At 40.6% G+C, this 23,027-nt stretch overlaps 1 protein-coding gene across 1 annotated transcript in view; it reads left to right on the plus strand.

The window, feature by feature from the left end:
• Nucleotides 1-1,938: 1,938 nt before the first annotated feature.
• The window catches only part of arhgap39 (Rho GTPase activating protein 39), a 150,447-nt gene continuing 129,358 nt past the window's right edge, over nucleotides 1,939-23,027 (plus strand). Inside the window, exon 1 of the mRNA XM_034081468.2 lies at nucleotides 1,939-2,033. Coding sequence (XP_033937359.1) covers nucleotides 2,023-2,033 — 11 coding nt within the window. The 5' untranslated portion in view covers nucleotides 1,939-2,022. The remainder of the gene's footprint in view (nucleotides 2,034-23,027) is intronic.

Raw genomic sequence — 23,027 nt, forward strand, 5'->3', positions numbered from 1 at the left:
ATTGGGCACATAAGGAGGGGGGAACACATCTATGTGTGTGTGTGTGTGCGTGTGTGTGTGTGTGTGTGTGTGTGTGTGTGTGTGTGTGTGTGTGTGTGTGTGTGTGTGTGTGTTTTATCTGATCCGGATGGTTACTATTTCCATTTCTTTATGGTGGTCATTTTTGACCGGGAACACCATGGGTGTTACAAAGTTGACTAAATCATCCAAAATTCAATGGCAGTGGTGATCAGCAATGTTATATGTTCAAATATCTACTGTGAAGGATATCATAAAGCCTTAATGCAATCGAATGTAAAACAAAAAAGTTATGATTGATGAAAGTAGTAAATCGGTCAGATTTGACCCAAAGACAACAGGAGGGTTTTAAAGGGCTATGTTTTGAGGTCGAGTTTCATACTGTACTCCAATTGGTCCTTGGGCAAAAGAATGCTGTCGGTTCTTTGACGGACATATTGATTCCACTATATGTCCGTCTGTAAAAAAGATTACAGGATTGATTTACCATTTTGTAATATAAAGATACTGTATCGCATACGCAACATGTATCTAGTAGGTTGTACTTATTGTTTCTTAACATTTTGTGGTGATGTCTAAGACACTTTTCCACAATCTAGACAATAAGGCTCCTAGCTAAACCAACAAACCAACTAATTATCTAATGAATTCGGAGGGGCTCTTAGGGGCCCCTGTGGGAGTTGCTCTCTCTGCCTGGATGTAATCAAGCCTTAAGCCAAAGTAAAAGAGAGCTCTGGTTGATGTTGCATCTCTCTGCATGTAAACTGGCTTAGAATCGAGGTTTACACAAAGCTGTGAATAATGATTTGGAAATATCTTTTATTTAGAAAAAAACGATGTTGATTTAAAAATCATCTAGTTCCCAATTTGGTAAGAGTTGAAAATAAGCTGTGCTCAGCTGTACCTTGGATGTTATTATCAGCATTAATTAACATGACTATAGGCTTAAAGGAAAGCTAGTGCAGTCATGTATGTCAATAGTTATGATGGAGTACATATTTTGATCACACAATTCCTTGAATGTCAACAACATGTGTTTACTTTTTGAAAAATAAATAAAACACAATTCCTCAGTAGGATAGCCTTCTTTAATTTTCCTTGAAAGGATGTCTGAGTTCATAACAAGGTTAGGTTCCTGTTTTGTGAGTTCACATGCTTTCTGTGTGTTCGCCAGAGTTTCATCCCACAGGATGTCTCCAAATAGTTTTCCAGTAGGATATGAAAGGGAGTGTCTGTGTTTATGTGGTAGCCCTGTGAGGCTTGAAGACATGTCCAGGGTGCCCCGGGGCATCATGGGACTATCTGCCACCCCTTCAACCCTGACTAAGTAATACGTCCCGCCTGAGATTTCTAAAGAGCAATATATTACAACAAGAGTCCCATATATATACCCCGTCCTTCTCATTTTACATGACTGCATCACCACTTGAAACAAGCAGTGCGCTTTACTCTTTGTATCAAGTTATCTCAAATATAATAAGACTAATGCCGGAGCGTATTCAATGTTACTTTCAGAATAAAACACTTGATGTGAAAATGTGTTGTAAATTGAGTTGTATTTCTTGTTTTTGTCAACATTGTGTCTTTATGATGAAAGCGCAGAACGTTGTTGATGGTAACTACAGCTATCTGACCTTTACCTTCTGATGTGACAGAATAAGATAAACATATTCCAGATATGCTGTAAGTTTTGCTAAATGTATTTCATAATGTCCCCTCGGTCAGTCCTGTAAATACAGACTATGAATGCTTGACATTAAAACAGTATCTTGTTATGAATAACTACCGTAACTCATTACCATTTTCTGTGTATCAGGCTTATTCTCACGATTGATGAGAGGCTTTTATTGTGAAGGTACCAATCGGAAGTGCTGCTTCTCACGGCCGCCAGCTTCACACACTGCTCTGGTAGGAGTGACTCGTTGACTGCGGCGACCGCAATTTCGCCAACATGGGAGCCGCTTTGGGATTTATTCTTCACGGATTTTAAGAACCGTCGCGAAAATGGCAGAGAGGTGAGTCCAACAACACACATGCTGTCATTTTCTCGCGCTGGTTGTTTTATTCGAAGCCTCCTCTCCTCTCAGAGGGAGGCGGCGAGGCTAACAGCGGTTCGGTGAGTCGCTCTGCAGAAGCGGCTGTTAGCTAGCTCGCCACTTATTCGCTCACACGATTTAAACATTTGTTATTGTGTGAAACATATCTATGAATGAAGGCTTGTTTTTTTGCCGCTCATTTGTATCGTTGGTTGTTGGTTCGGACGTTTTCCTTTGGATATGAGCGGAGGGGGGAGGCTGTGCTCGGAGGCTGTGCTCGGCTGGCGGATGATGCTGTTGCACCTGTCGGGCTGAATCCCGTCTCTTTGCTGGAATGCAGCTAACCTGCTCATGTAGCGGGATGCTAGCAGCAGAGCCACCTCACCGTGCCGCCATGAGGGTGTGCTGAGGCGGGCCAGGTTACCCCATCCTGCCTCGCAGCATCCCTCCTCTGATGGATGCAGGCGCCTCCCATGAGAGGAGAAGTGTGGCGCCGCTCCATCCATCTAACACCATCTTGTTCAGTCTTGAGTTGTCAATATAAAGACATATCCTGGGTTCACTGTCTGCTTGCTATCAAATTCATGAGTGTCATAGCTTCACAAGCAATTTTGAATCAGTACTTCCCTGTGTATAGTCGTCCACATAATAATACAGTAAAAATACATTAATAATGATCACTGTGGTACATTATTTTAAATGCTTTCTCCCCAAAATGTCACAATGGTGCTCATTCAAAGACCAACGTCAAATTAACTGGATTAAGAGTTGCTTGGTTAAATTGCTCCTCTTTGTGAGAATGAATTAATAACCAATTTCCCATGTTGCCTACAGTGAAAATCACTCACAGAACTAACTCTAGCTCCTCAACCCTGTTTTCTGTAGCATCACAAAGCATCAGATAGGAAAATGTTCAATTTCTCTTATATGTAAAGTGAAGGGCGTGGGCTGCATCTTCAATATAGACAATGGCAGTTTCTCCCTGGCAGCAAGCAAGCTCGTAATCCTGAGTTAATAATTGATGGCTGTTAAATTTGTGTTGCAAGGGGTCAATGAGCCTAATGTAAATCACTGCAGGTCTGCCCTGTGGGCTTTGGAGCGTAACACGAGTCCTGGCACGTTTGTCATCACACAGATCAGAGGATGACTTCATTCAACCTATCCATCTGGTCAAAATGCAGCAGCATATTTCACCCAAGTGCATACTGTAGTGTAGGCTAACAATTGATGAGGGATGACATTGGATTTGCTTCTGTGATCAGATGTTGTTGTGTTAGATTGTATCAGCTTGTTGAGATAATGGCTCCTGAATGCATCTCAGGACACTATTTCAATGACAAAATGGAAGCACTAATGTGTTTTGCATAATCAAGGAGGAGAGCTTCAGACCAGACTGCTCAAATGCTTCTTTCAATTAGGTTATCAATTGTTGTCACTCAGACTCAAGAGAAAGTGAACTTCACAGGAAGAGCAGCCGCCTTTTCAGGCCAGTCAGTTTAACCTAAGCCCAGAGAGAAGTGCTTTCATAATGGCCAAATGCCAGCACTACAAAATCACTTTTTCCCATTTACTTACATTTTTTTAGGTAAATTGACATCACAGTCCAGGGCATGACATTAAGGATTTTGGGAGATGGCCCTGTGGGCCATCTAAGCTAATTTACAGATGGCCCTGAGTCCAATAGAGATGGCCCTGAAAAATGCGCGCGGACGAAATGACTCACGAAAGGTTTGGGGGACCTGCAGGTCTTAGATGCTGTCTGGTGCATTCTCTAGAATTATAAGATGAACCACCACAATATTATATTGTACAATTTCAATTTTATTCTTAATTTCACTTCTTCTTGTTTGTGTTTGCTGATTCAACGACTCAATGGCCCTCTGTCTGTCAGAGGGCCACTGACTGGGGTTGAAGATGGAACATTTTGAAGGGACACTCCCTTTCTGGAGATCTTGGAATCTTTTCTCCAGGTGCTTGATGAGCACATCTGCAAACACATACAAAATGTCAAATTATAATCCCTGTCTCTGGACCACCATAAAAAAATCATTTATATCATAACAAATGTGAAATTATATTCCTGTCTCTGGACCACAATAAAAAAAGTATCTATTAAAACATGTTATGCCCATATTTCCTTATGAAGAAAATATTTACTTTTGAAGAAAAAATATTGAATATTTACTTTGAAGAAAATATTATTGGGCACATACCTATGACTTTGATTCTCTTTTTTCGGGGGGGGGGGGGGGGGCTGCAGCTCAGTCTTTCTCTTCTTTCCAGGTTGTTCACCTTGCTTTGGTGGACTAAGAAACATTGTAATACACTCTGACTTTAAATTATTTGATCATTATGTATTCAGCATCAGAATCCGTAACAAACTGAAATTCCCGCGAAAATGTGGTTGCATTCGATTCATTGTCCGGGTAGTATTCAGTTGCGCCACTTATGTGACAGACAAGAATAGTCAACTCTAATGTCTAACACTTAATGTGGAGAAAGATATGTCCTGTATGGGTTGATTGTGCGTTGATCTGTTGGTAATGCCTAGGGGTTCCGGTGGGCATGTAAACAAATGCATAATGCTGCGCTATACTTTGTGGCCTCACCCAGTTGCATAGCGACACTTATTGTTTAGGTGTCTTTTAATAAGCAGGTAGTCATATCATTAGCTAGAACTAGCTGGATCTGATCGATATGGACATAAACGCGAGTGAAGTCTAATCTGACGGGAGAGAGAGATCACCTGCTGCTGCTGCTGCTGCTGCTGCTGACGAGTCGACACGCAGCTCTGCATAACCACATGCAGCGGTGAGCGGAACAAAACACACACTTCAGGTTAGAATATCACACGTAGCTATTTTAATTACTTCTCAAACTACCTAAACTAGTTATAGATGTGTTTAGTTTTACTGTCGGGTCACTCATTACTGGATCCGCGAGCTGCATGATACTGGCATAATAGATTGCCCGATCGGGCCACCAGCAGGTGAGGCTTCATTGCCCGAGCTAAATGCTAGATGGCCCCGGGCCATCGGGCCATCCTTAATGTCGAGCCCTGCAGTCTAAACACTTGAATATCCCTTGATTAAATTAGGTTGTAAAAGTTCTAAAATGAGCTAAAACCTGAATCCAGAGTTATTTTCCCTCCATTCATTTGACTGAGCTGAGACCAGACGTGACAGAGCAGATTGGAGGATGATCTGTAAAATGGCCAAAAAAGGTACATACAGTCAGGCCTTTTTGGCTTCATGTGCCACTGAACAACTTTCATTGGAATGAACAAGGCTCTAAGGCTGTATCTAGTTCTCTGTATCCATGGTTCAGACCGGTCGGTGTAACCAAAGCCCCACAGACATGTGCCGGGCATTGAAGCACATTTTTGTAATAGCCAAAAGGTGGTACTACTGAGCTGAGACTCCACAGATTATTTAAGTATAGTATCTAAGCGATCCGATCTCGCAACAGGGGAAGCAAACACAGACATCACAACACGTACCTTTTACGGAGCTTTTACGGGAGATCGTCTCACCGTAGCTGTCAATCTGATCAAAAGACGTGTTCAATGGCATTAAAACGAGAAAGAAAAAACGCGGTTGAATCGGTTGATCCATAGGTTGATAATATATCTGTGGCTTTGAAGCAATTGTTTATAATCCATAATTCCATTTTTATGTAAAAATCGGAGCACAACAGTTAGCTGCTAATGGTAGCCACCAGAGTGTATGCAGCTTCCGGTTTTGGCTACGCGTCACTCTCACTCCTTATTTGGTAATGTGTGTGTGTTAGACTGCGCTGGACTGCCGCATAGCCAAGACCGGAAGCAGCAGCCACTCTGGTGGCTACCATTAGCAGCTAACTTTTGCTCTGCGATATTTACATAAAAATGGAATTATGGATTATAAATTAAATCATTTTTTTATACAGAGACGTTAAAAACCTATGGATTAACCGATTCAGCCGCGTTTTTTCTTTCTCGTTTTATTGCCATTGAACACGTCTTTTGATCAGATTGTGAGACATCTCCCCTAGAAGCTACGTAAAGGTACGTGTTGTGATGTCTGTGTTTGCTTCCCCTGTCCGAGTTCAGATCACTCAGTGATGATACTATATAACTAAATAATCTGTGGAACCTCAGCTTTAATCGGATATCTTCTTGTAAATGCAGCTATGATAAGTAATAATAAGGGTACTTTTATCTTGAGTTCTGTGCCAAAGTGCGTTAGCATTTTTCGCTCAGGGGTCATTTAGATGCTTCTTATGAGACTTGTGTTTTGGTAAAAATGGTTTGTATCGTCAATTAGCTGAGATTATTTCCGTTAATCTGGTATAACACATTAATAGGTTCTTAAATATTACGATCCCCTGAGACACTGCTGTGAAAAAAAAAGTAAAGTACCCGCTGGGACTTTGGGGTTTAACAGGTTAAAAAAACTGCAATATATACCGCAGGGAAAAAAAAAAACACGAAACGGTAACAGTTTCGCGATTTTTATTTTATTTTATTATTTGTGACTGAATGTGAACTTGTGAAGCTAGTCAAGCTACCTCTTTCCAGTAGAGTTATTTTTGTTTTGTTACTGCACTATCTGCACTCAATTTGTTTACATGGTTATTTTGTGGTGGACCACTGATAAGCTTTATTTTGTTTTGATCCAATGCTGCACAACTAGGGATGTCCCGATCACCTTTTTTTGCTCCCGATCCGATTCCGATCATTTGATTTTGACAATCTGCCGATACCGATTTTTCCCGATCCGATCTTTATGCATAGGCATTAAGAGAAAAAAAAGAAAAAAAGCATTCAAGTTGTCCCTTAAGGTTATTTTTTATTATTTAAATGACAGTACTATTCTATCCAACATGGATATAGCTTCTTTTTTTCACAGCAGCATTGAATCAGTTCAGTTGTGCAGCATTGGATCAAAACAAAATAACCATGTAAACAAATTGAGTGCAGATAGTGCAGTAACAAACCAAAAATAACTCTACTGGAAAGAGGTAGCTTGACTAGCTTCACAAGTTCACATTCAGTCACAAATAATAAAATAAAAATAAAAATGTGGCTTAGTGCAGAATTCTAGCCTTAAGACTAACTAGTCTAGTAATAATGCAATGAACAACAGCAGCTTCACATAACATGAATAAACAAAGTATTATATTTCCATCTTACTGGAGTAACACAATCAAATAGTAATCAGCAGCGAACCACTTCAACACGTGTGTTTCGGTGTATTCGCGGCACTCATTTTGTTATTCTACAGTATTGTTGTTTTACAGTTATTTGTTAATGAAACCCAATTTGTGTTCTTTGAAATTGAAAAGGATATCGCATTGTGTTTGTTACTTTCGTTGCAGTTGTATATGTCTTAAGTGTAATTTGGCTTGGCTTCCTATTTATGGACATGCTTTTATTTTGAAGGAGACAGTTGTTGACAGTTGTTGTTGCTTTGGAAACAGATTAACGGAGAAAAGTAATATCTACATATAAAGACGGAGAAAGTAAACGATAACGTTTATGGTTAAGTGTTAGCACCCCCCGAAGAGGCACAAGCTCTTACGTTGATATTGGAAATTTCAATAAATTCAATTTGAAAAAAAAACAGGGAAAAAAATGAAAAAACAAACGAAACGAATTTCCGAATAACGAAATTGAAACCTGAATAGTACTCCAACGAACAAATATTAGGATATTCGGGTACAGCCCTAGTGTACTCGCCGTGTTGTTGTTGGTGTTTGTTTCTCAGGTGGCGTATCAGATTGGTCGTGTTGAACGTAGCTCTGTTCTTTCCACCACGCGGAACCTCCTTCTTGCAAACATTGCATCTGGCTGTTACACTGCCTTCACTTTCAATTTTATAATACTTCCAAACTGCTGACATTTTCTCTGTCCCGACTCCCGAGTCACCAGCTGAACTAAAGCCTCTCGTTAGCTTACTGCTACTATTAGACACTGCGCCCACTCTGTTGCCAGATTTGAGAGAAATAAGCAACCAGGTCTATGAAAACAAGCCCAAAAGAAGCAACACATACATTATGTTGTGTAATTTTAAACCAAAACTAAGGCCTCAGGATGACTTTAAGACGTGAACATGGTCATTTTTGTTTTGTAACATTAAATAAAAAAAAAAAAAGATTCCCGATCCCCGATCTTTTTCTCCCGATTCCGATCTTTAAATATCACGTGATCGGCTCCGATCCCCGATCACGTGATCGGATCGGGACATCTCTATGCACAACTGAACTGATCCAATGCTGCTGTGAACAAAATAAGCTATATCCATGTTGGATAGAATGGATGGTTGGGTACTGTCATTTAAATAAAAAAAATAACCTTAAGGGACAACTTGAATGCTTTTTTCCTTTTTTTTCTCTTAATGCATTGCATAAAGATCGGATCGGGAAAAATCGGTATCGGTAGATTGTCAAAATCAAATGATCGGAATCGGATCGGGAGCAAAAAAAGGTGATCGGGACATCCCTACTGATTACTTTTTGTACTTATTAGTGAATCCATTTATTTTCTGACAGCATAGTTTATCTCCAAAGTTATTGGTTTTGTGTTAGTCTCACATTACAATTTAGTGTGACATTTCAAAACTTCTGGTGAGGCCGTTTTTATTTCATGGGTTTTGGTCATTTTCCAAATTGCCTTTTCAACAACCTTTAGTGACTTTTGTTTGCACACAAGTTAGAAATATATGCGTTTTAAATAGATGTAGTATTTTAATGTTAATATCCTAATTGCAGCTGCTGTCTAATCTCACCATGTGTTAAATTCCACTCTGCTAGGCTTCTGTGAAAGGAGAAATCATCTGCACTTCTTCAGTGATTTTGTCAGCATGATTTCCTAAACAAGGCTACTAATGATTTGCTCTCAAAAGAATGATTCTCTTTGATACTCTTTGTGATTGCAGTAGAAATATTTTGGACTTTATCCACAAGGCTAAACGAAATACTGAAGTCAGTAAATCACAAAATGCGAGGTTGATCTGCTGCTGATGCTTTTTACATTTTGGTACTGTTCCTAATTCTTTTAATGGTCACTGTCTGTTGAAGTACTTGATCCTGAAAAATGTTGTTGACATACAGCAACATCTGTCACACATGGTCACTGCACGTGTGTCCATGTCTGGCAGCCAGCTTGACATTAGATCCAGCACAAGGGTGGGGCACCAAGCGTATATATGTGTTGTGCCAGCAGCATGTGGTTGAAATATTCATATTGCCGTGTTGAAGCCACTAAGCTGCTGCCATATCTGTCACGTATACTTGGGTTGTCGCTAGCATCTGGGGGTCGCTGAACAAAAATGTATTCCTCATCAGTACTTTGGCAAAACACTGGTGTTCTAATTCAGCCCTGTTGTTTGTGACTAGCTCAGGACTGTTTCTTAGAGAAATTGACCATGGGATATTGTGACAGTTGTTTCATTTGAAAATACAATTCAATACAAAAAAGTGAGAATTAAGAATATGGAATAAAAGTATAAAATATGATAAGATATTATATAAACATAACAATTTGAAGTAAACATGTCCAATAAAATAAAATAAGTAAATGCTCAAACCAATACTGTCTATATGAAGTATAAAGGTCAGAGATGGGACCAATAACTGATATCTGGCTTCTTCATTCCTGAACTTCACTCAGTATTTAGAAAAATATCATTAATTGATTGAACATTTTAGATCCAGACATTTCCGGTGAGATACCAATTACTTTATACAAAGACTTTACTGTTACCGTTTCTGCTCTGGATACAACATTTAGCCTTTTTATATTTAAAAAGGCTCCACAAGATAGTGACACCACTAACAGGACCAGGAAGTGAAGTCCAGTGAACTGTCTGGGTCCAGTCACCTGTCACGACATCCAGCTGTCACTCAAAGAGGCCATGTCCTAAATTATGCAAAATGTAAAGCCTTTACACATGGGTGACTTATATAAAAATGTACCCGAATGGAGAAATGAGCTATCATCATTTTGGACTCCTCTGCAATTTTCCTTGGATTTAATTTCTGCATATCTGTTTTATGTGTGTGGGTGTACATGTTGATCAAGGCATTGAACATCCATATGGGTAAATGCTGTTGAAAAAGCTTATCAGCACACACGGCTGTTGGCTTATTAAAATGTTGACATGCACCTCAGGGTTGTTGTGTTTTGCTCCCCTGGGCTCCATCTTTGTCCCACTCCGCCTTCCTCATTACCCCACATGAGAGAAGCAACAAAGTGTTCAGCTCCTATTGATGTTGTGACATGAAAAGACAATTCAGTTTGACAAGGCTGCAGTCTGAGCTGTTCATTTTTCATCCTTGTGATGAGTGGGCAGAGTGGTAGGAGGTAGAAGCATCAGGCAGACACATGTCACTGTATCCCGAAATGCTGTGTATGGATCAATAGAGACCTCAGAGAATGGTGTAGGAGTTAGACCTACAACTAGGCCTGTCGTGATAACCAATAAATTATAATAAAAAATGGACTCGATAGCTTTTCTGAGCTCGATAAATTGCCGTTTACATGCGTGTTTGTTTACATAAGGATGTGACCAGAATTTTAGCCAGGAGTGCTGTGAGGGGCGGGGCTCACACACAGCCCATGACACAGCCAGGTCAGGACACTCGCATGCAACAGTGTAGCAGCCAAATTAATAATATAGAGACAAGCAGGAGGCAACGTGTGACTTACTCGAGGGGAATTTGAAGTTAAATGGAATTGGTTGCAAAACCTAATACCACATCTCCGGTGTGGGAATATTTTGGATTTAAGCCAAATCAACGAGGCGAACCTACGGGCTTAAATGAGCCGGGCGGTGTGTCACATTTGTTTTAAAAAGGTAGCAACAAAAGCTAGCAATACGACCAACCTTAAAATTGACCTATCATGCTATATTTGAATGATATATTTTAGGGCCATACCTATATAAGGTATATTTATACGTTTTCTTTTTCAAAATACCAAACAGATCATGCATTTTAGCCATGCCTCATTTTGCTCTATTTTGCTCTCCTCCACCCTGTCTTTGCATGTGCTGCAGCTGACCACGCCCCCCTGCAAAGGAGGGGGCCGAGTTACGAGCCTCATGTTACCATGCTGCTACCATGCCACGGCAACCTCTCATTCCCCTGATTGGTGGAGAGTTGGCCATATAGGCGGAGCTCCTCGTCACTGACATCAGACTATTTTCAAATCTGGATCAGTATGTATCGGATCCATTGCAGCTCCGTTTTTAGAGATTTTGGGTATGGAGGAAAAGAGAGAGGGTTGTGTTTTCTGACACTTGGTGAGTTCCCTGACACACCGGGGACACATATTCATGTATAAAAGACGTACAAAGGTGCATTTTGCATGATAGGTCCGCTTTAAACTGCACCTGAAACACAACCTACCCATTCCGTTTTCCCAGCTGGGAGCAAACACGGCGGCTGGAGATGGAGAGCCTCCACCTTCCCGACAGATTACAATCAAAGATGGATTTGCCCGACAATGCAAACATGTTGGTGTTCCTTGCTCGAAATCTTTGGAATACAGATTTGGATATGGCCTGTTGAGGCATCTGGGTCTTTGTATGGACAGTGGACTGTACACTTGACTGTTGTTTTAAGGAGGCTTTTTTCGCTTGTGAGACAATGTGTGCTCATATTTATTTATGTATTTATATATATGAGAGAGAGAGCTCTGTTTTCCAGCCTGAGTCCATTTAATTGATTGTGTTGGTTGTGTGTGATTTTAATTAATTTTTTATAATTAAATGAATTTGTTTTATTTATTATATATAATTTATATATTTGAATATTATTTCATTTGCAATGTTGAATGTTCAATACAAAGTTCTGTTTGAAAGGATGTACTTGAATTATTATTATCATTATGTCAGTGGTCTAAAATGGTCTTACAACGGTGCCGACAATATTATCGTTTATCGCAATAATTTCCAGGAAAATGTATCGTCCAACAAAATTAATTATCGTGACAGGCCTACCTACAACCCGGAAATTAGTTTGCATTTTACAACTTCCGGTTCTCTCGTCTGGAAGTCCATTTTGTTTGTGGTTAGATGCCTGAAACAAGGTCTGTTGTTAACAAAGGTTACACTTTTTGTTCTACGACTTAATCGGTAATTATCGCACTGGTAAATGTCCTATCTTGTATGTGTTGCTGACAAGTGACTAAATAAGAAGACTAAACGTCACGTGACCATTAGCCACCTTTAGCTTAGCGGTGGTAACGCCGAGCGATGCGACCATGATGTAGTTCGTTCATAGCATAACATTAGCTTTTTACTTCTGGCGACTGCATTTACATTTAAAAAAAAATCATAAAGTGGTGTTAGTATGTGGAGAATCTGCTGAACAAATTGTGGTAGTAGTATCATAAAAGTGTTTGCGACACAGCTTATTTTCTGCTTTACTTTGAAATCTAATGGAAAAATCCCATTGCTTTCACTGTACTACTCCTATAGGCTTTAATTGAACAACGTGTTTGACTTTACTTCAAATATTTCAACTGGTTTCTACCAGATCCAAATGATGATGACAATAATTTCAATTTTATGAATATAAATATTTTTTTTGAGAATAAAAGTGGCATTTCACTGGTATTATGGTTCTGCTGCTAAATATCTGGTACTGGTAACACCCTTATAGGTAGAGATGTCCCCATCCGATCCCCGAAAAATCGGGGATCGGGAGAAACATTTTTTTTTTTTTTATTTAATGTTACAAAACAAAAATGACCATGTTCACGTCTTAAAGTCATCCTGAGGACTTAGTTTTGGTTTAAAATTACACAACATCATGTATGTGTTGCTTTCTTTTGGATTGTTTTCATAGACCTGGTTGCTTATTTCTCTGAAATCTGGCAACAGAGTGGGCAGGGAGCAGTGTCTAATAGTAGCAGTAAGCTAACGAGAGGCTACGTTCAGCTGGTGACTCGGGAGTCGGGACAGAGAAAATGTCAGGAGTTTGGAAGTATTATAAAATTGAAAGCGAAGGCAGTGTAACAGCCAGATGCAATGTTTGCAAGAAGGAGGTTCCGCGTGGTGGAAAGAACAGAGCTACGTTCAACACGACCAATCTAATACGCTACCTGAGAAACAAACACCAACAACAACACGGCGAGTACACAGCGGCCACTCAGGTAACGGCACTGAAACAACCAACACTTTCAGAGACTTTTAAAAGGAAAGAGAAACTGAACAGTGAAAAGGCCAACACAATAACAGCCAAGATAGCTGAATTCATCGCGTTGGATGACCAGCCGTTATCTGTTACCTTTTTTTTCTCTTAATGCATTGCATCAAGATCGGATCGGGAAAAATCGGTATCGGCAGATTGTCAAAATCAAATGATCGGAATCGGATCGGGAGCAGAAAAAGGTGATCGGGACATCCCTACTTATAGGACAGAAGGGCAAGAGGTCAGAACTGATGCAATGCTTGTCAGAGTCATTCATAAGCTCATTACAGAGGACATTATAATAAATATAACTAGGGATGCACGATATTGTTTTTTTGAAACCGATACCGATACCGATAACTTCCTGCTTCTCAAGACCGATACCGATAACCGATAATAAAAAAAAAAATTACGCCACAAATTATTTTAATGCGATTAACGCATGTGTATTTTTTTACCTTGGCCTCCCCGTAGTTTCAGAGCGCATCAAGTTTAAAATACCATCTACAAGCTGATGCTGACAGCCCCGCTCCTGCCGCCCGCTTGTGGCAGACCACACTTCCACGCTCACCGGCAGGCACCGACTGGCCATCTGGAGGACCGGGAGGGTGTGTGTATGTGTGGTGCCGACGCGAGCGAGAGAGAGACCTTACGTGCATTGTTGTTGTTAGCATCTGGTGCTAGCTGCGCTAACGGATTATAAGGAGCTGTTTAAATGAAAACAGAGGAGCGACATTTCGCCACAACTGCACCGAGCACTTGACTTATGCAGGGAAGCCAGACAGTGGGACATTGTACGAAAGTCAGCACACTCAGCAACATGATTTGCAGCGTCCAGGCAGCTCCGGTTCGAGCATATGCCTTGAGTTGGCACATAGCTCCAACTGGTGCGCGCGCAGACACACACACACACACACACACACACCACACACACACCACACACACACACACACACACACCACACACACACACACACACACACACACACACACACACACACACACACACACACACACACACACACACACACACACACACACACACACACACACACACACACACACACACACACACACACACACACACACCAGTGTTTCCGTTAGCCGGTAATTACCGGTTTTTAGCTGGTAACATTTATAAAAAAAAACGGTAAATTCAAAACCTGACGGTCAAATGTCTGGTAATAATTAGGGAGGCTCCGATCGATCGGCCGCCGGTCATTATCGGCCGATATTCACTCTTAATAGTTTGATCGGTGCTCTCTATAAAGGCCGATCAGGAGAGCTGGATCTGATCGATATGGACATAAACGCGAGTGAAGTGTAACCGGAGCGAGAGAGAGATCAGATCCGCTGCTGAGTCTGACCGAGATACGCAGCTCTGCAGGATCACCTGAAGCCCCGCCCTCTGTTTAGCGAGCTGCATGAGAAACTGACGGGCTGTCAGGAGAGAGAGAGAGGGGAAAAGAGAGGATCCGTTTCTCCCGTGTTATTATTTAAAGTTGATGTAAACTTCTGAATAATGTACGTTATCTACTACAAGTAGTTTGTTTGAATGTAATAATTATGTTGTTTGTTGTTTGTGGAATCATTTATTGAAAAATGAATCTGAATTTTTCGATCTGTTACGATTATAAACTGAAGCAATATAAAAATGAGCCCAGTGAACTGAGTTTTAAACATCAGCATATCTGCTCATAGTCCGGTAATTACCTGCTAACGGAAACTCTGCTACACAACTATTATTATTATTATTGAAATATGACCGGTAAGTTTCAAATTAGTCCGGTAAAATAAATTCTGCCCGGACATTTGACCGGCGAGAAAAAATCCTAGCGGAAACCCTGACACACACACACACACACACACACACACACACACACACACACACACACCACACACACACACACACACACACACACACACACACACACACACACACACACACACACACACACACACACACACACACACACACACACACACACACACACACACACACACACACACACACACACACACACACACTTTGTATTGTATTATTGTCTTCGTACGCTTTTAACACACCATCGTAGCGATGGCGATGTTTCAGGTGACTGATCAGGTTCGAAGTATTAGGGAGCGCTGGATTTGTGAAGAACTCCCCTCTTCCTAAACCACTAATACCACAGTACTGGCAAAACAGGAGGAGCCGAGTGAAAAACAAGCGCCCCTCATCCCAATCCACCCACACCGCAGTATTTTTTTCTTTTTTTTTACCCAAAAGATATATTGTATATTATCGGGGCTATTAATACTGTTATCGGGTTTATCGGGATGACGTCATAATTCCTAATATCTGATAATAAGATAATTATCGTGCATCCCTAAATATAACTTAAGATCTCTGTAGACGTTTTCCTCTTTCCATGCACGCAACTCCAGAATAGCCTAATGTAATCATATGGGAGATGCATGACCTTAGTCTATTTCTATAAATGTTTATTTCCCTGTACTGTAAAAGCCTGCCATTGCAGATTCTCTGTGTGTGTGTTGCATGGTATATATCATCATAGTGTAGAATGATTTGTTGAAGAGGTGCAGTTCTAATCTTTAGCTGTTAGCTTTTCCATGGGTTGGCAAAGGGTCGAGAGGAGGGGGAGGGGTGGAGGGAGGGAGAAAAAAAAAGACAAAGGTCTAAAAGAATATTGACAGGCTGCACAGTGGAAAAATAGCAGCAGTGAGCAGCATGTCGCCTCCGTCACTTTGTGCCTCAAACATGGATCTGACACAGTGCTGAGCTATCGAGCTCTCTGCTGCTGAACTGCTGCTGCTGATTGCTCATGGCTGCAGCACAGACTGTTGGAATTAGAATGGGAAAGGGAGCTGAGATAGCAGCATATTGACTGGCATTTACAGTGGATTGATTGGGAGAGGGAGGGGCTTATGATGGAGGAGGTATCGACAGATAAAGACAGCCAGAGATAGAGAGAGCACTTTCTCTCTCTAATAGGATTATTGTGTAAATGTGGTTGTCTGAAGGACTGCCCCTAGAGGATCCTAAATCTGTGTGAATGTGTGTGTGTGTGGATGTGGATGTTGGACTCTGTGATGCTACTAGAGATCTTGTAATTCTTTGCCAACCTTATGGCCGTTGGGATCAAAATTAGGGATGGACCAATGTACATTTTTTAGAGCCGATACCAAATTGTCCGTAATCAAGGTGGCCGAAAACAAATAAGTTAAAAACTAAGACCAACAAGAAGACTTGCTTACGCCACACATAGACATGAAATCAAAGAACGCATAACATTACGATTCATTTCGGTATCGACTAATCTGGCAATCATTTCCTCTTTTATTTATTTGGTCTATAGAATGACAGAAAAAAGTTTATGTGCAGCATCACAGTTTCTCAAAGTCTAAGGTGATGACTTTGGTTGGACTTTTCAGCGCCATTAGCTAGAGAGTTGTGCACATAAACAAGAACGCAGCTGCAATAACATGCTCGGCCGAATGAGCTACACAAACAAAGCACAGAGAAGGAAGACAGACCTCACTCTCTGCTCAGGTATACATCACTTTATCACATAAAGGCGGCTATGGCTCAGGGGGGTAAATGTGCTAACCTATCAGCGGGTCGCTGGTTGGATCCCAACCCCTGCAGTCAACTTGTCGAGGTGTTCTTGTATTCAAGTGTTTGTAGGTGTTTTTGGATAAGCATCAGCTAAATAACATATCATGTAATTGGAAATTACTGTTTGTTACTATATCAAATTGACAACTTGTATGCATTTGGAGTATTTCATGTTATATCAAGTACACACCTACTAAAACCAAACTTTGCCCCGATTGCACTAAATGGCCTGTTTGATAAAAATAGCATATGTTTGGGGCAAAATCCACCTCATCCATGTCTAAAGAAAGTCTCAAAAGACTTGGAAAGGCAATTTTTTGTTGTTGCACTTTTAATTAGATATTTATATTATTTTGGTGTCATTGTCCAATGGATGCTGTTGAAACACCCGCAACATTTTGTAACGCTCTGATTATCATTACCTAGTTATTTCTAATAAGCCCATGTAACAGTGGTTTTGGCAGGCCATTAGGCAGCATCCTGTTTGCATATAAAAGTGATTAGGGCTGTGCAATTTAATCGATCCTGCGATATATATCGACATTTCAGCCGCGGGTATCGATACATTAAGTCTGATAACTGTGTTGGTTATTCTCGCGTCCAGGAGAGAAGCTTTAAAAAGGAGACTAATTGAGTCTCTGAGAAGGTTCAAATGTATACTTTAATTAATTAAAAGCGCGTTAATGTTACAAGCAGAAGATGGTTCAGTCAGAAAAACAGCTGTGTTCTGGCTCTGAGTATTCAGACATTGTACATTACATATATAACTAAACACGCCTTTTCTCCTCCTTATCTCTTTCATGACTTTTCATTTAATACATTTTAAACGCTGTAATCAATACTCCAAAAATACCTCACGGCTGGTATAATTTCCGGTAGTTCCGGATGTTGTCTCATGCTACCCACGTCTGTAAACAAACGTATTCAAATAAACTGTACCTTCATTTAATATTCAGCAATAATAATATCTCAACGTCTATAGTTGTAGTGTTGAAATCAGTAGGTTTCGGTGTGCAACACTCCGTGTCATATCGCTACTAAATTCACCTCTATAGTAAATGGTATATTAGCCACATGCTAAATGCTAACCGGAGATGAAGGATTTTCAGCATAAAAGCTTAACAACTGGTTGTGCACAGCACAAGAACTTCTGTTTTTTCAGTATAAAACAGCATTTAAACTGACGGTATGTTTAAGGTACTTTATGCCATCAAAACATTGATTTTAATTTCTAACCAGTCCCATTCAAATCCCCCGTGTTCCGCCACCTGCTGCACCTTTTAATTCTCCATTGTCCATTGTGATACTGCACTTTATGTACTTATGTTTCAAAGGCTTGTAAGCTACAGTTTGCACTGTTTCAATAAATGAAATTTTCTCACCACATCTTTTGATTCATTTTGTCCAGCATTTGCAAGCTGTAGACTCTCTGTCAGAGCCATTGTATAATTGATGCTTTCAGTTTTCAGTTGAATTAATTAATTCCAAGTCAATGGAACACTCACAAGATGTCACCAAAATCACACCGTCCCTTTGTTGTCGCTGCCTTTGTTGTCGCTGCCTAATGTGTATCGAATTATATCGAATCGTATCGTATCGTTGTCTGAATATCGTGATAAATATCGTATTGTGAGCTGAATATCGTGTATCGTATCGTATCGTGAGATTAGTGTATCGCTACAGCCCTAATGTGAATTCATTTTTTAACACAGCATCTGTTAAGTCAAATCAGCACTTTGGTTGACATTGTAAGTGCAGCCTTTACATGTTCATAATTTAACTGTAATGTGTATTTTCTAAGTGTACTAATTATTATTGTTGTAATGTTTCATGCGTGCAAAATATTTAGTCTTTTATTTTGAAGTCCAAGCTCACGTCTCGTTATGCTGTTCTCGCGTGAGTTACAGAGCGAGAACATGAGAAGCACCCTCAGAGTAAGATGCACGGATACTTACAGCTCCGTTAGTTTTGTATTCTTATACATAAGTTGTGAAGAGAACTGAAGAATACTTCCCTCTGTTTACAGAGCATGCAGCCCAACGAGGTATGTTGTTGTGCTTGTATCACTTTTATGTTATTACCTTGCTAGTTATCTCACATGCTGTGCATGTTATTGTGTGTCTAACACGAAACTATGTTTGTCATTTATACTGTTTGTTTGTGTAGTTTTCACGGTGGATTCGGAGGAATAAACCCGTAATGAGAAAGCCACTTGTGTCTGCCTGTGCTTCGAGGGAATTACAGTGAAAACTCGACTGTCCATCGACGCGAGTGTGTCTTAATTGACGAAGCGGCAACTTCAGAGGATCACGGACTGAGCACGAGGCTGTCTTCAAATGGCCGCCGGAGGAGGAGAAACTACGCATGCACACACAGAAGTGGACAACACGCGCAGTTTTTAAAAGAGCAACGCTTCAAGACAGAGCCATAAAGAACTTGGACACTAAGAAATCAAGAGTGATCTGAGTAAAGGGCTTCTGTAAAGGTTTGCTAAACCGTTATTACTGTGAGTGCCAACTATAGTAGTGTGTGTGGTTAGCGTTTTGACTTATTTGCTCATGTCATTTTATTAAGGCTTGTTAATTAAGGCGTAAAGTTAAAGGGAACATAAGTGTTTTTATTTCCAATTTCTAATTCAAAGTGTGTTTTTGGGAATAATAAGTGAAAGTTATTTCATTGTCAAGTTCTGAAGTCTTATTTTTGAGTATATTTTTGAAAGGTGTAAAGTTCAATTAAGCTGTTTTTGCACATTTTCTATTTTAAGTGCATTTCTACCTCTATTGAAGTCTTATAGGGTACATTTAAGTCACACTTACATTTGAGTAAGTGTGGAAAGTTCATTAAAAGGTTTAACTGCCTTTTACTGTTTATAAAAGTGAGTCACTTTAAAGTAGTGATTACTAATGTCTAAGTCTAGTGAGCCTACAATTCAGGTTAGGGAAAGTGCGAGTAACAATACGAAGCTGTGGATAACACTGAAGCACAGCAGCTAAGAAGAGGTCAAAGAACTAAAAGAAGAAACTAAAACTCCTACAGAAAAGGGTAGAGAAATGCAAGAAGATCAAATGAAAATGCTCCTACAAAAGTTAAAACTAAAATTATGAGAAATGGAGAACACAAGTGAAAACAGCTAAGCGGCCATTATCTCAAACAACAGAGTCTTTATCTGAAGATTTGCTTAATGACATAATTCATGATATCACAAGTTTGTCAGAAGATGTCCGACATGTTTATGAGGATCTGCGTACAATCTCAACTCCAGACCAGGACACGCGTCGAAGAGTGGATCTGTGTGCAGAGATTTCTAAGTTTGTCATCATCAGAGCCTCAAGTCTCCTGGATGGAAAGGTTCCAGAAGGACAAAAGAAAGATTGGCCTGAAGCAGGTTCTCTCTTTAACTCAAGCACCTACACTTCTTCTTCGAAAAGCAACTCCAAGCAATCTAACCAGTCTTCTGTGAAACGACAAGAAGCTGCTGCTGAGGCTGCTGCAAGCCAAGCTGTTCTGAAAGTAACCCTAACCCTAACCCAGTGTTACAAGAACAAGAAGAGAACATTTGGAGATTCAGCGCTCTGGAAGCAGAAGCTAAAAGAAAGATAGCTGATCAAGAGACTGCACCATGAGGCGTTGTTTAGAAAGAAGCAGAAGAGTTAAGACATCGTTCAGAAAGAGAATCAGAAGAGTTAAGACATCGTTCAGAAAGAGAGTAAGAGGAAGCTAAAATTAAAGCTCATCTAGAAGAAGAGCATGTAGCTCTACAACAGACTCTGGATGACAAACGGAGAAAAATACAGCATTTGGAAGCAGTAAAAGATTTCAATGCAGCACGAGCAAGAATGCAAGTGTATGACCAAGAAGAGTCCATTGGAGAAGAATGGAAAGACGTGCTAGAGAGGGATCTGGTAAGTAACCCAGTGCTTGCTCCCACAAGTCCTCAACGACAGGTTGTCACTACTTCCTCAAGTGAAAGTACAGCAGAGCTTGTTAAGGTGCTAGCTGGTGCCTTAAAGGGAAATGGAAACACTTTTCAAACTGCTTTCCATGCGACAATATTACCATTAGGAAATGTATTTATCTAGTCTATTTCCAATATAAACGATCGAGATACGCGAATTTACTTTTTGAAATATGTGCCTAATGACCATGGGCGCTTCCATTGCTCCGGGACTTTCCCAGTGACGTCACTGATTGGGTACGGCTTCCTGGGCCAAAGCTCAATAACAAACAACATGGCGTGCAATGCACCAGTAGTTACATTACAAGAAAACGGTCGTCGTCAGGAGTTTATTGTATTTGCCCCAGGCTGCACAAATGGATTTTATACAAAGAAGGAAGAAGTACATTTCCATAGGCTGCCACTAAAGGATGAGAAGCTGCTCAAAGTCCAGTCTGGATGCCTGGTTCAATACAAAACATTGGATTTGAAGCCAGGATCTGTTTCCACAATATTCGATTTCTCAACGTATGCAGTCGGGAACACCGACCGTCCCAGCACGTCGGCCGCGCAAGACAATGACAGTGTCAACAAACGTGAAGTTCGAGCCACCAAACGAGTTGCTTCAGCTGCCGAGAGAGAGGTAAATATTGCAGCACTACCAGATTACTAGCTCACACATGTATTTACTGACACAGTGTGACCTTATTAATTAACGCAATCGCGTCCAAACTAAATGGTAGCTATTATGACGTACAATAGAGAATTGGGGGTGTTCTATAGCTCAACTAATTAAACTGGCATACACACGCTCATCTGTCGAAAACAGCCCTAAAAAGGCTAGTATTGCTATTGATGGATGGTATTGCAGGACCCAGAGCGCACGGAGCACAGAGCGGACAGCAGATAACGGAATTGCAGTTGTATTGCTTATAGATTATCAGAACATTTCAAAGGGGACACAGCCCCATTGGATATTAACCTATGGATTAACTACATCATCGTTTTTATCGTTGTAATGCCATTGAAGACCAGTTTAGACCAGACAATGAGGAAGGTAAGCCGTTAGCCTGGCGTATGTTAGTACCTAGCGCCACTTGTTTGATGTACGTTTTTGTGGATAACCTCGCGAGTTTGTATCTTTCAGTGTTGAGGTGGCACCGTTAGATTCTGTGTCTCCTTGCGATCATAAACGATGTGTTGGATGTGCGGCTAGGATAAGTAATAAGGGAGCTAGGAGTGATTTTCGGTGCAGTAATAGGTTAGCATTTTCGCTCGGGGCTAATTCAGAGGCTCACTGTTAGCATTGTGTTTTTTTAATTTTTTTATTCCGGATCGTATGCCACTCTATTCGACCGAATCGGTTCATAAGCATAGGCCATGGGATGCCTGGTAACTGTAGATGCTTCCACATCAATGTCATCTCCCGACGAATAGTCAAATTCATCGTTCAAAACGTCGATCTCATTGCAAAATTCCTCCATCGCTGCCATATCTGCTACGTTGTGTTGACTTCAGGTGGAGCGAAAACACAGCCAGTGACGTCACCGTTTGGGACTCCCCTAATGGCGGCGGCCTGGTCCCGGAATTCCCCACCCGGGCCGGCGGATAATTAATTTTCTTTTGGCGAGTAATATCATATACAATAAATATTACGATCAATATCCATTGTAAAATGAATAAACTACCGGAATATTATAACTGTAATTGGTGTTTCCTTTCCCCTTTAACTGCCAACAGAATTCCAGTTCCTGAACCTTCAGTATTCAGTGGGGATGCATTGAAATACAATGACTGGAAACTTTCATTTGAAATACTGATTGACCAGAAGAACATCCAAGACAAAGAAAATATATACTACTTAAGGAGATATGTTAGTGGACAAGCTAAGAAAGCACTTGATGGTTATTTCCTGCTCGGAACCAAATCTGCCTATGTTGCAGCATGGGAGATTTTGGAGGAGAGATATGGGAATCCATTTACAATTGCAAAAGCCTATAGAGACAAGCTTCAATCGTGGCCCAAGATAGGATCTAAGGACAGCTTTGAGCTCAGAGATTTTGCAGACTTTCTCCGTAGTTGCGAGGCTGCCATGGTCCATATCAAGGCATTAGAAATCTTGAATAACTGTAATGAAAACAGGCAAATACTAAAAATTACCAGATTGGCTAACTGCAAGCTGGAATCGGAAGGTTACTGAAGTCCAAGAAGACAGTAAACAATTTCCCTCCTTCAGCCAATTTGTA

This window comes from Pseudochaenichthys georgianus, chromosome 4 (assembly GCF_902827115.2).
Source record: "Pseudochaenichthys georgianus chromosome 4, fPseGeo1.2, whole genome shotgun sequence".
Classification (NCBI taxonomy): Eukaryota; Metazoa; Chordata; class Actinopteri; order Perciformes; family Channichthyidae; genus Pseudochaenichthys; species Pseudochaenichthys georgianus.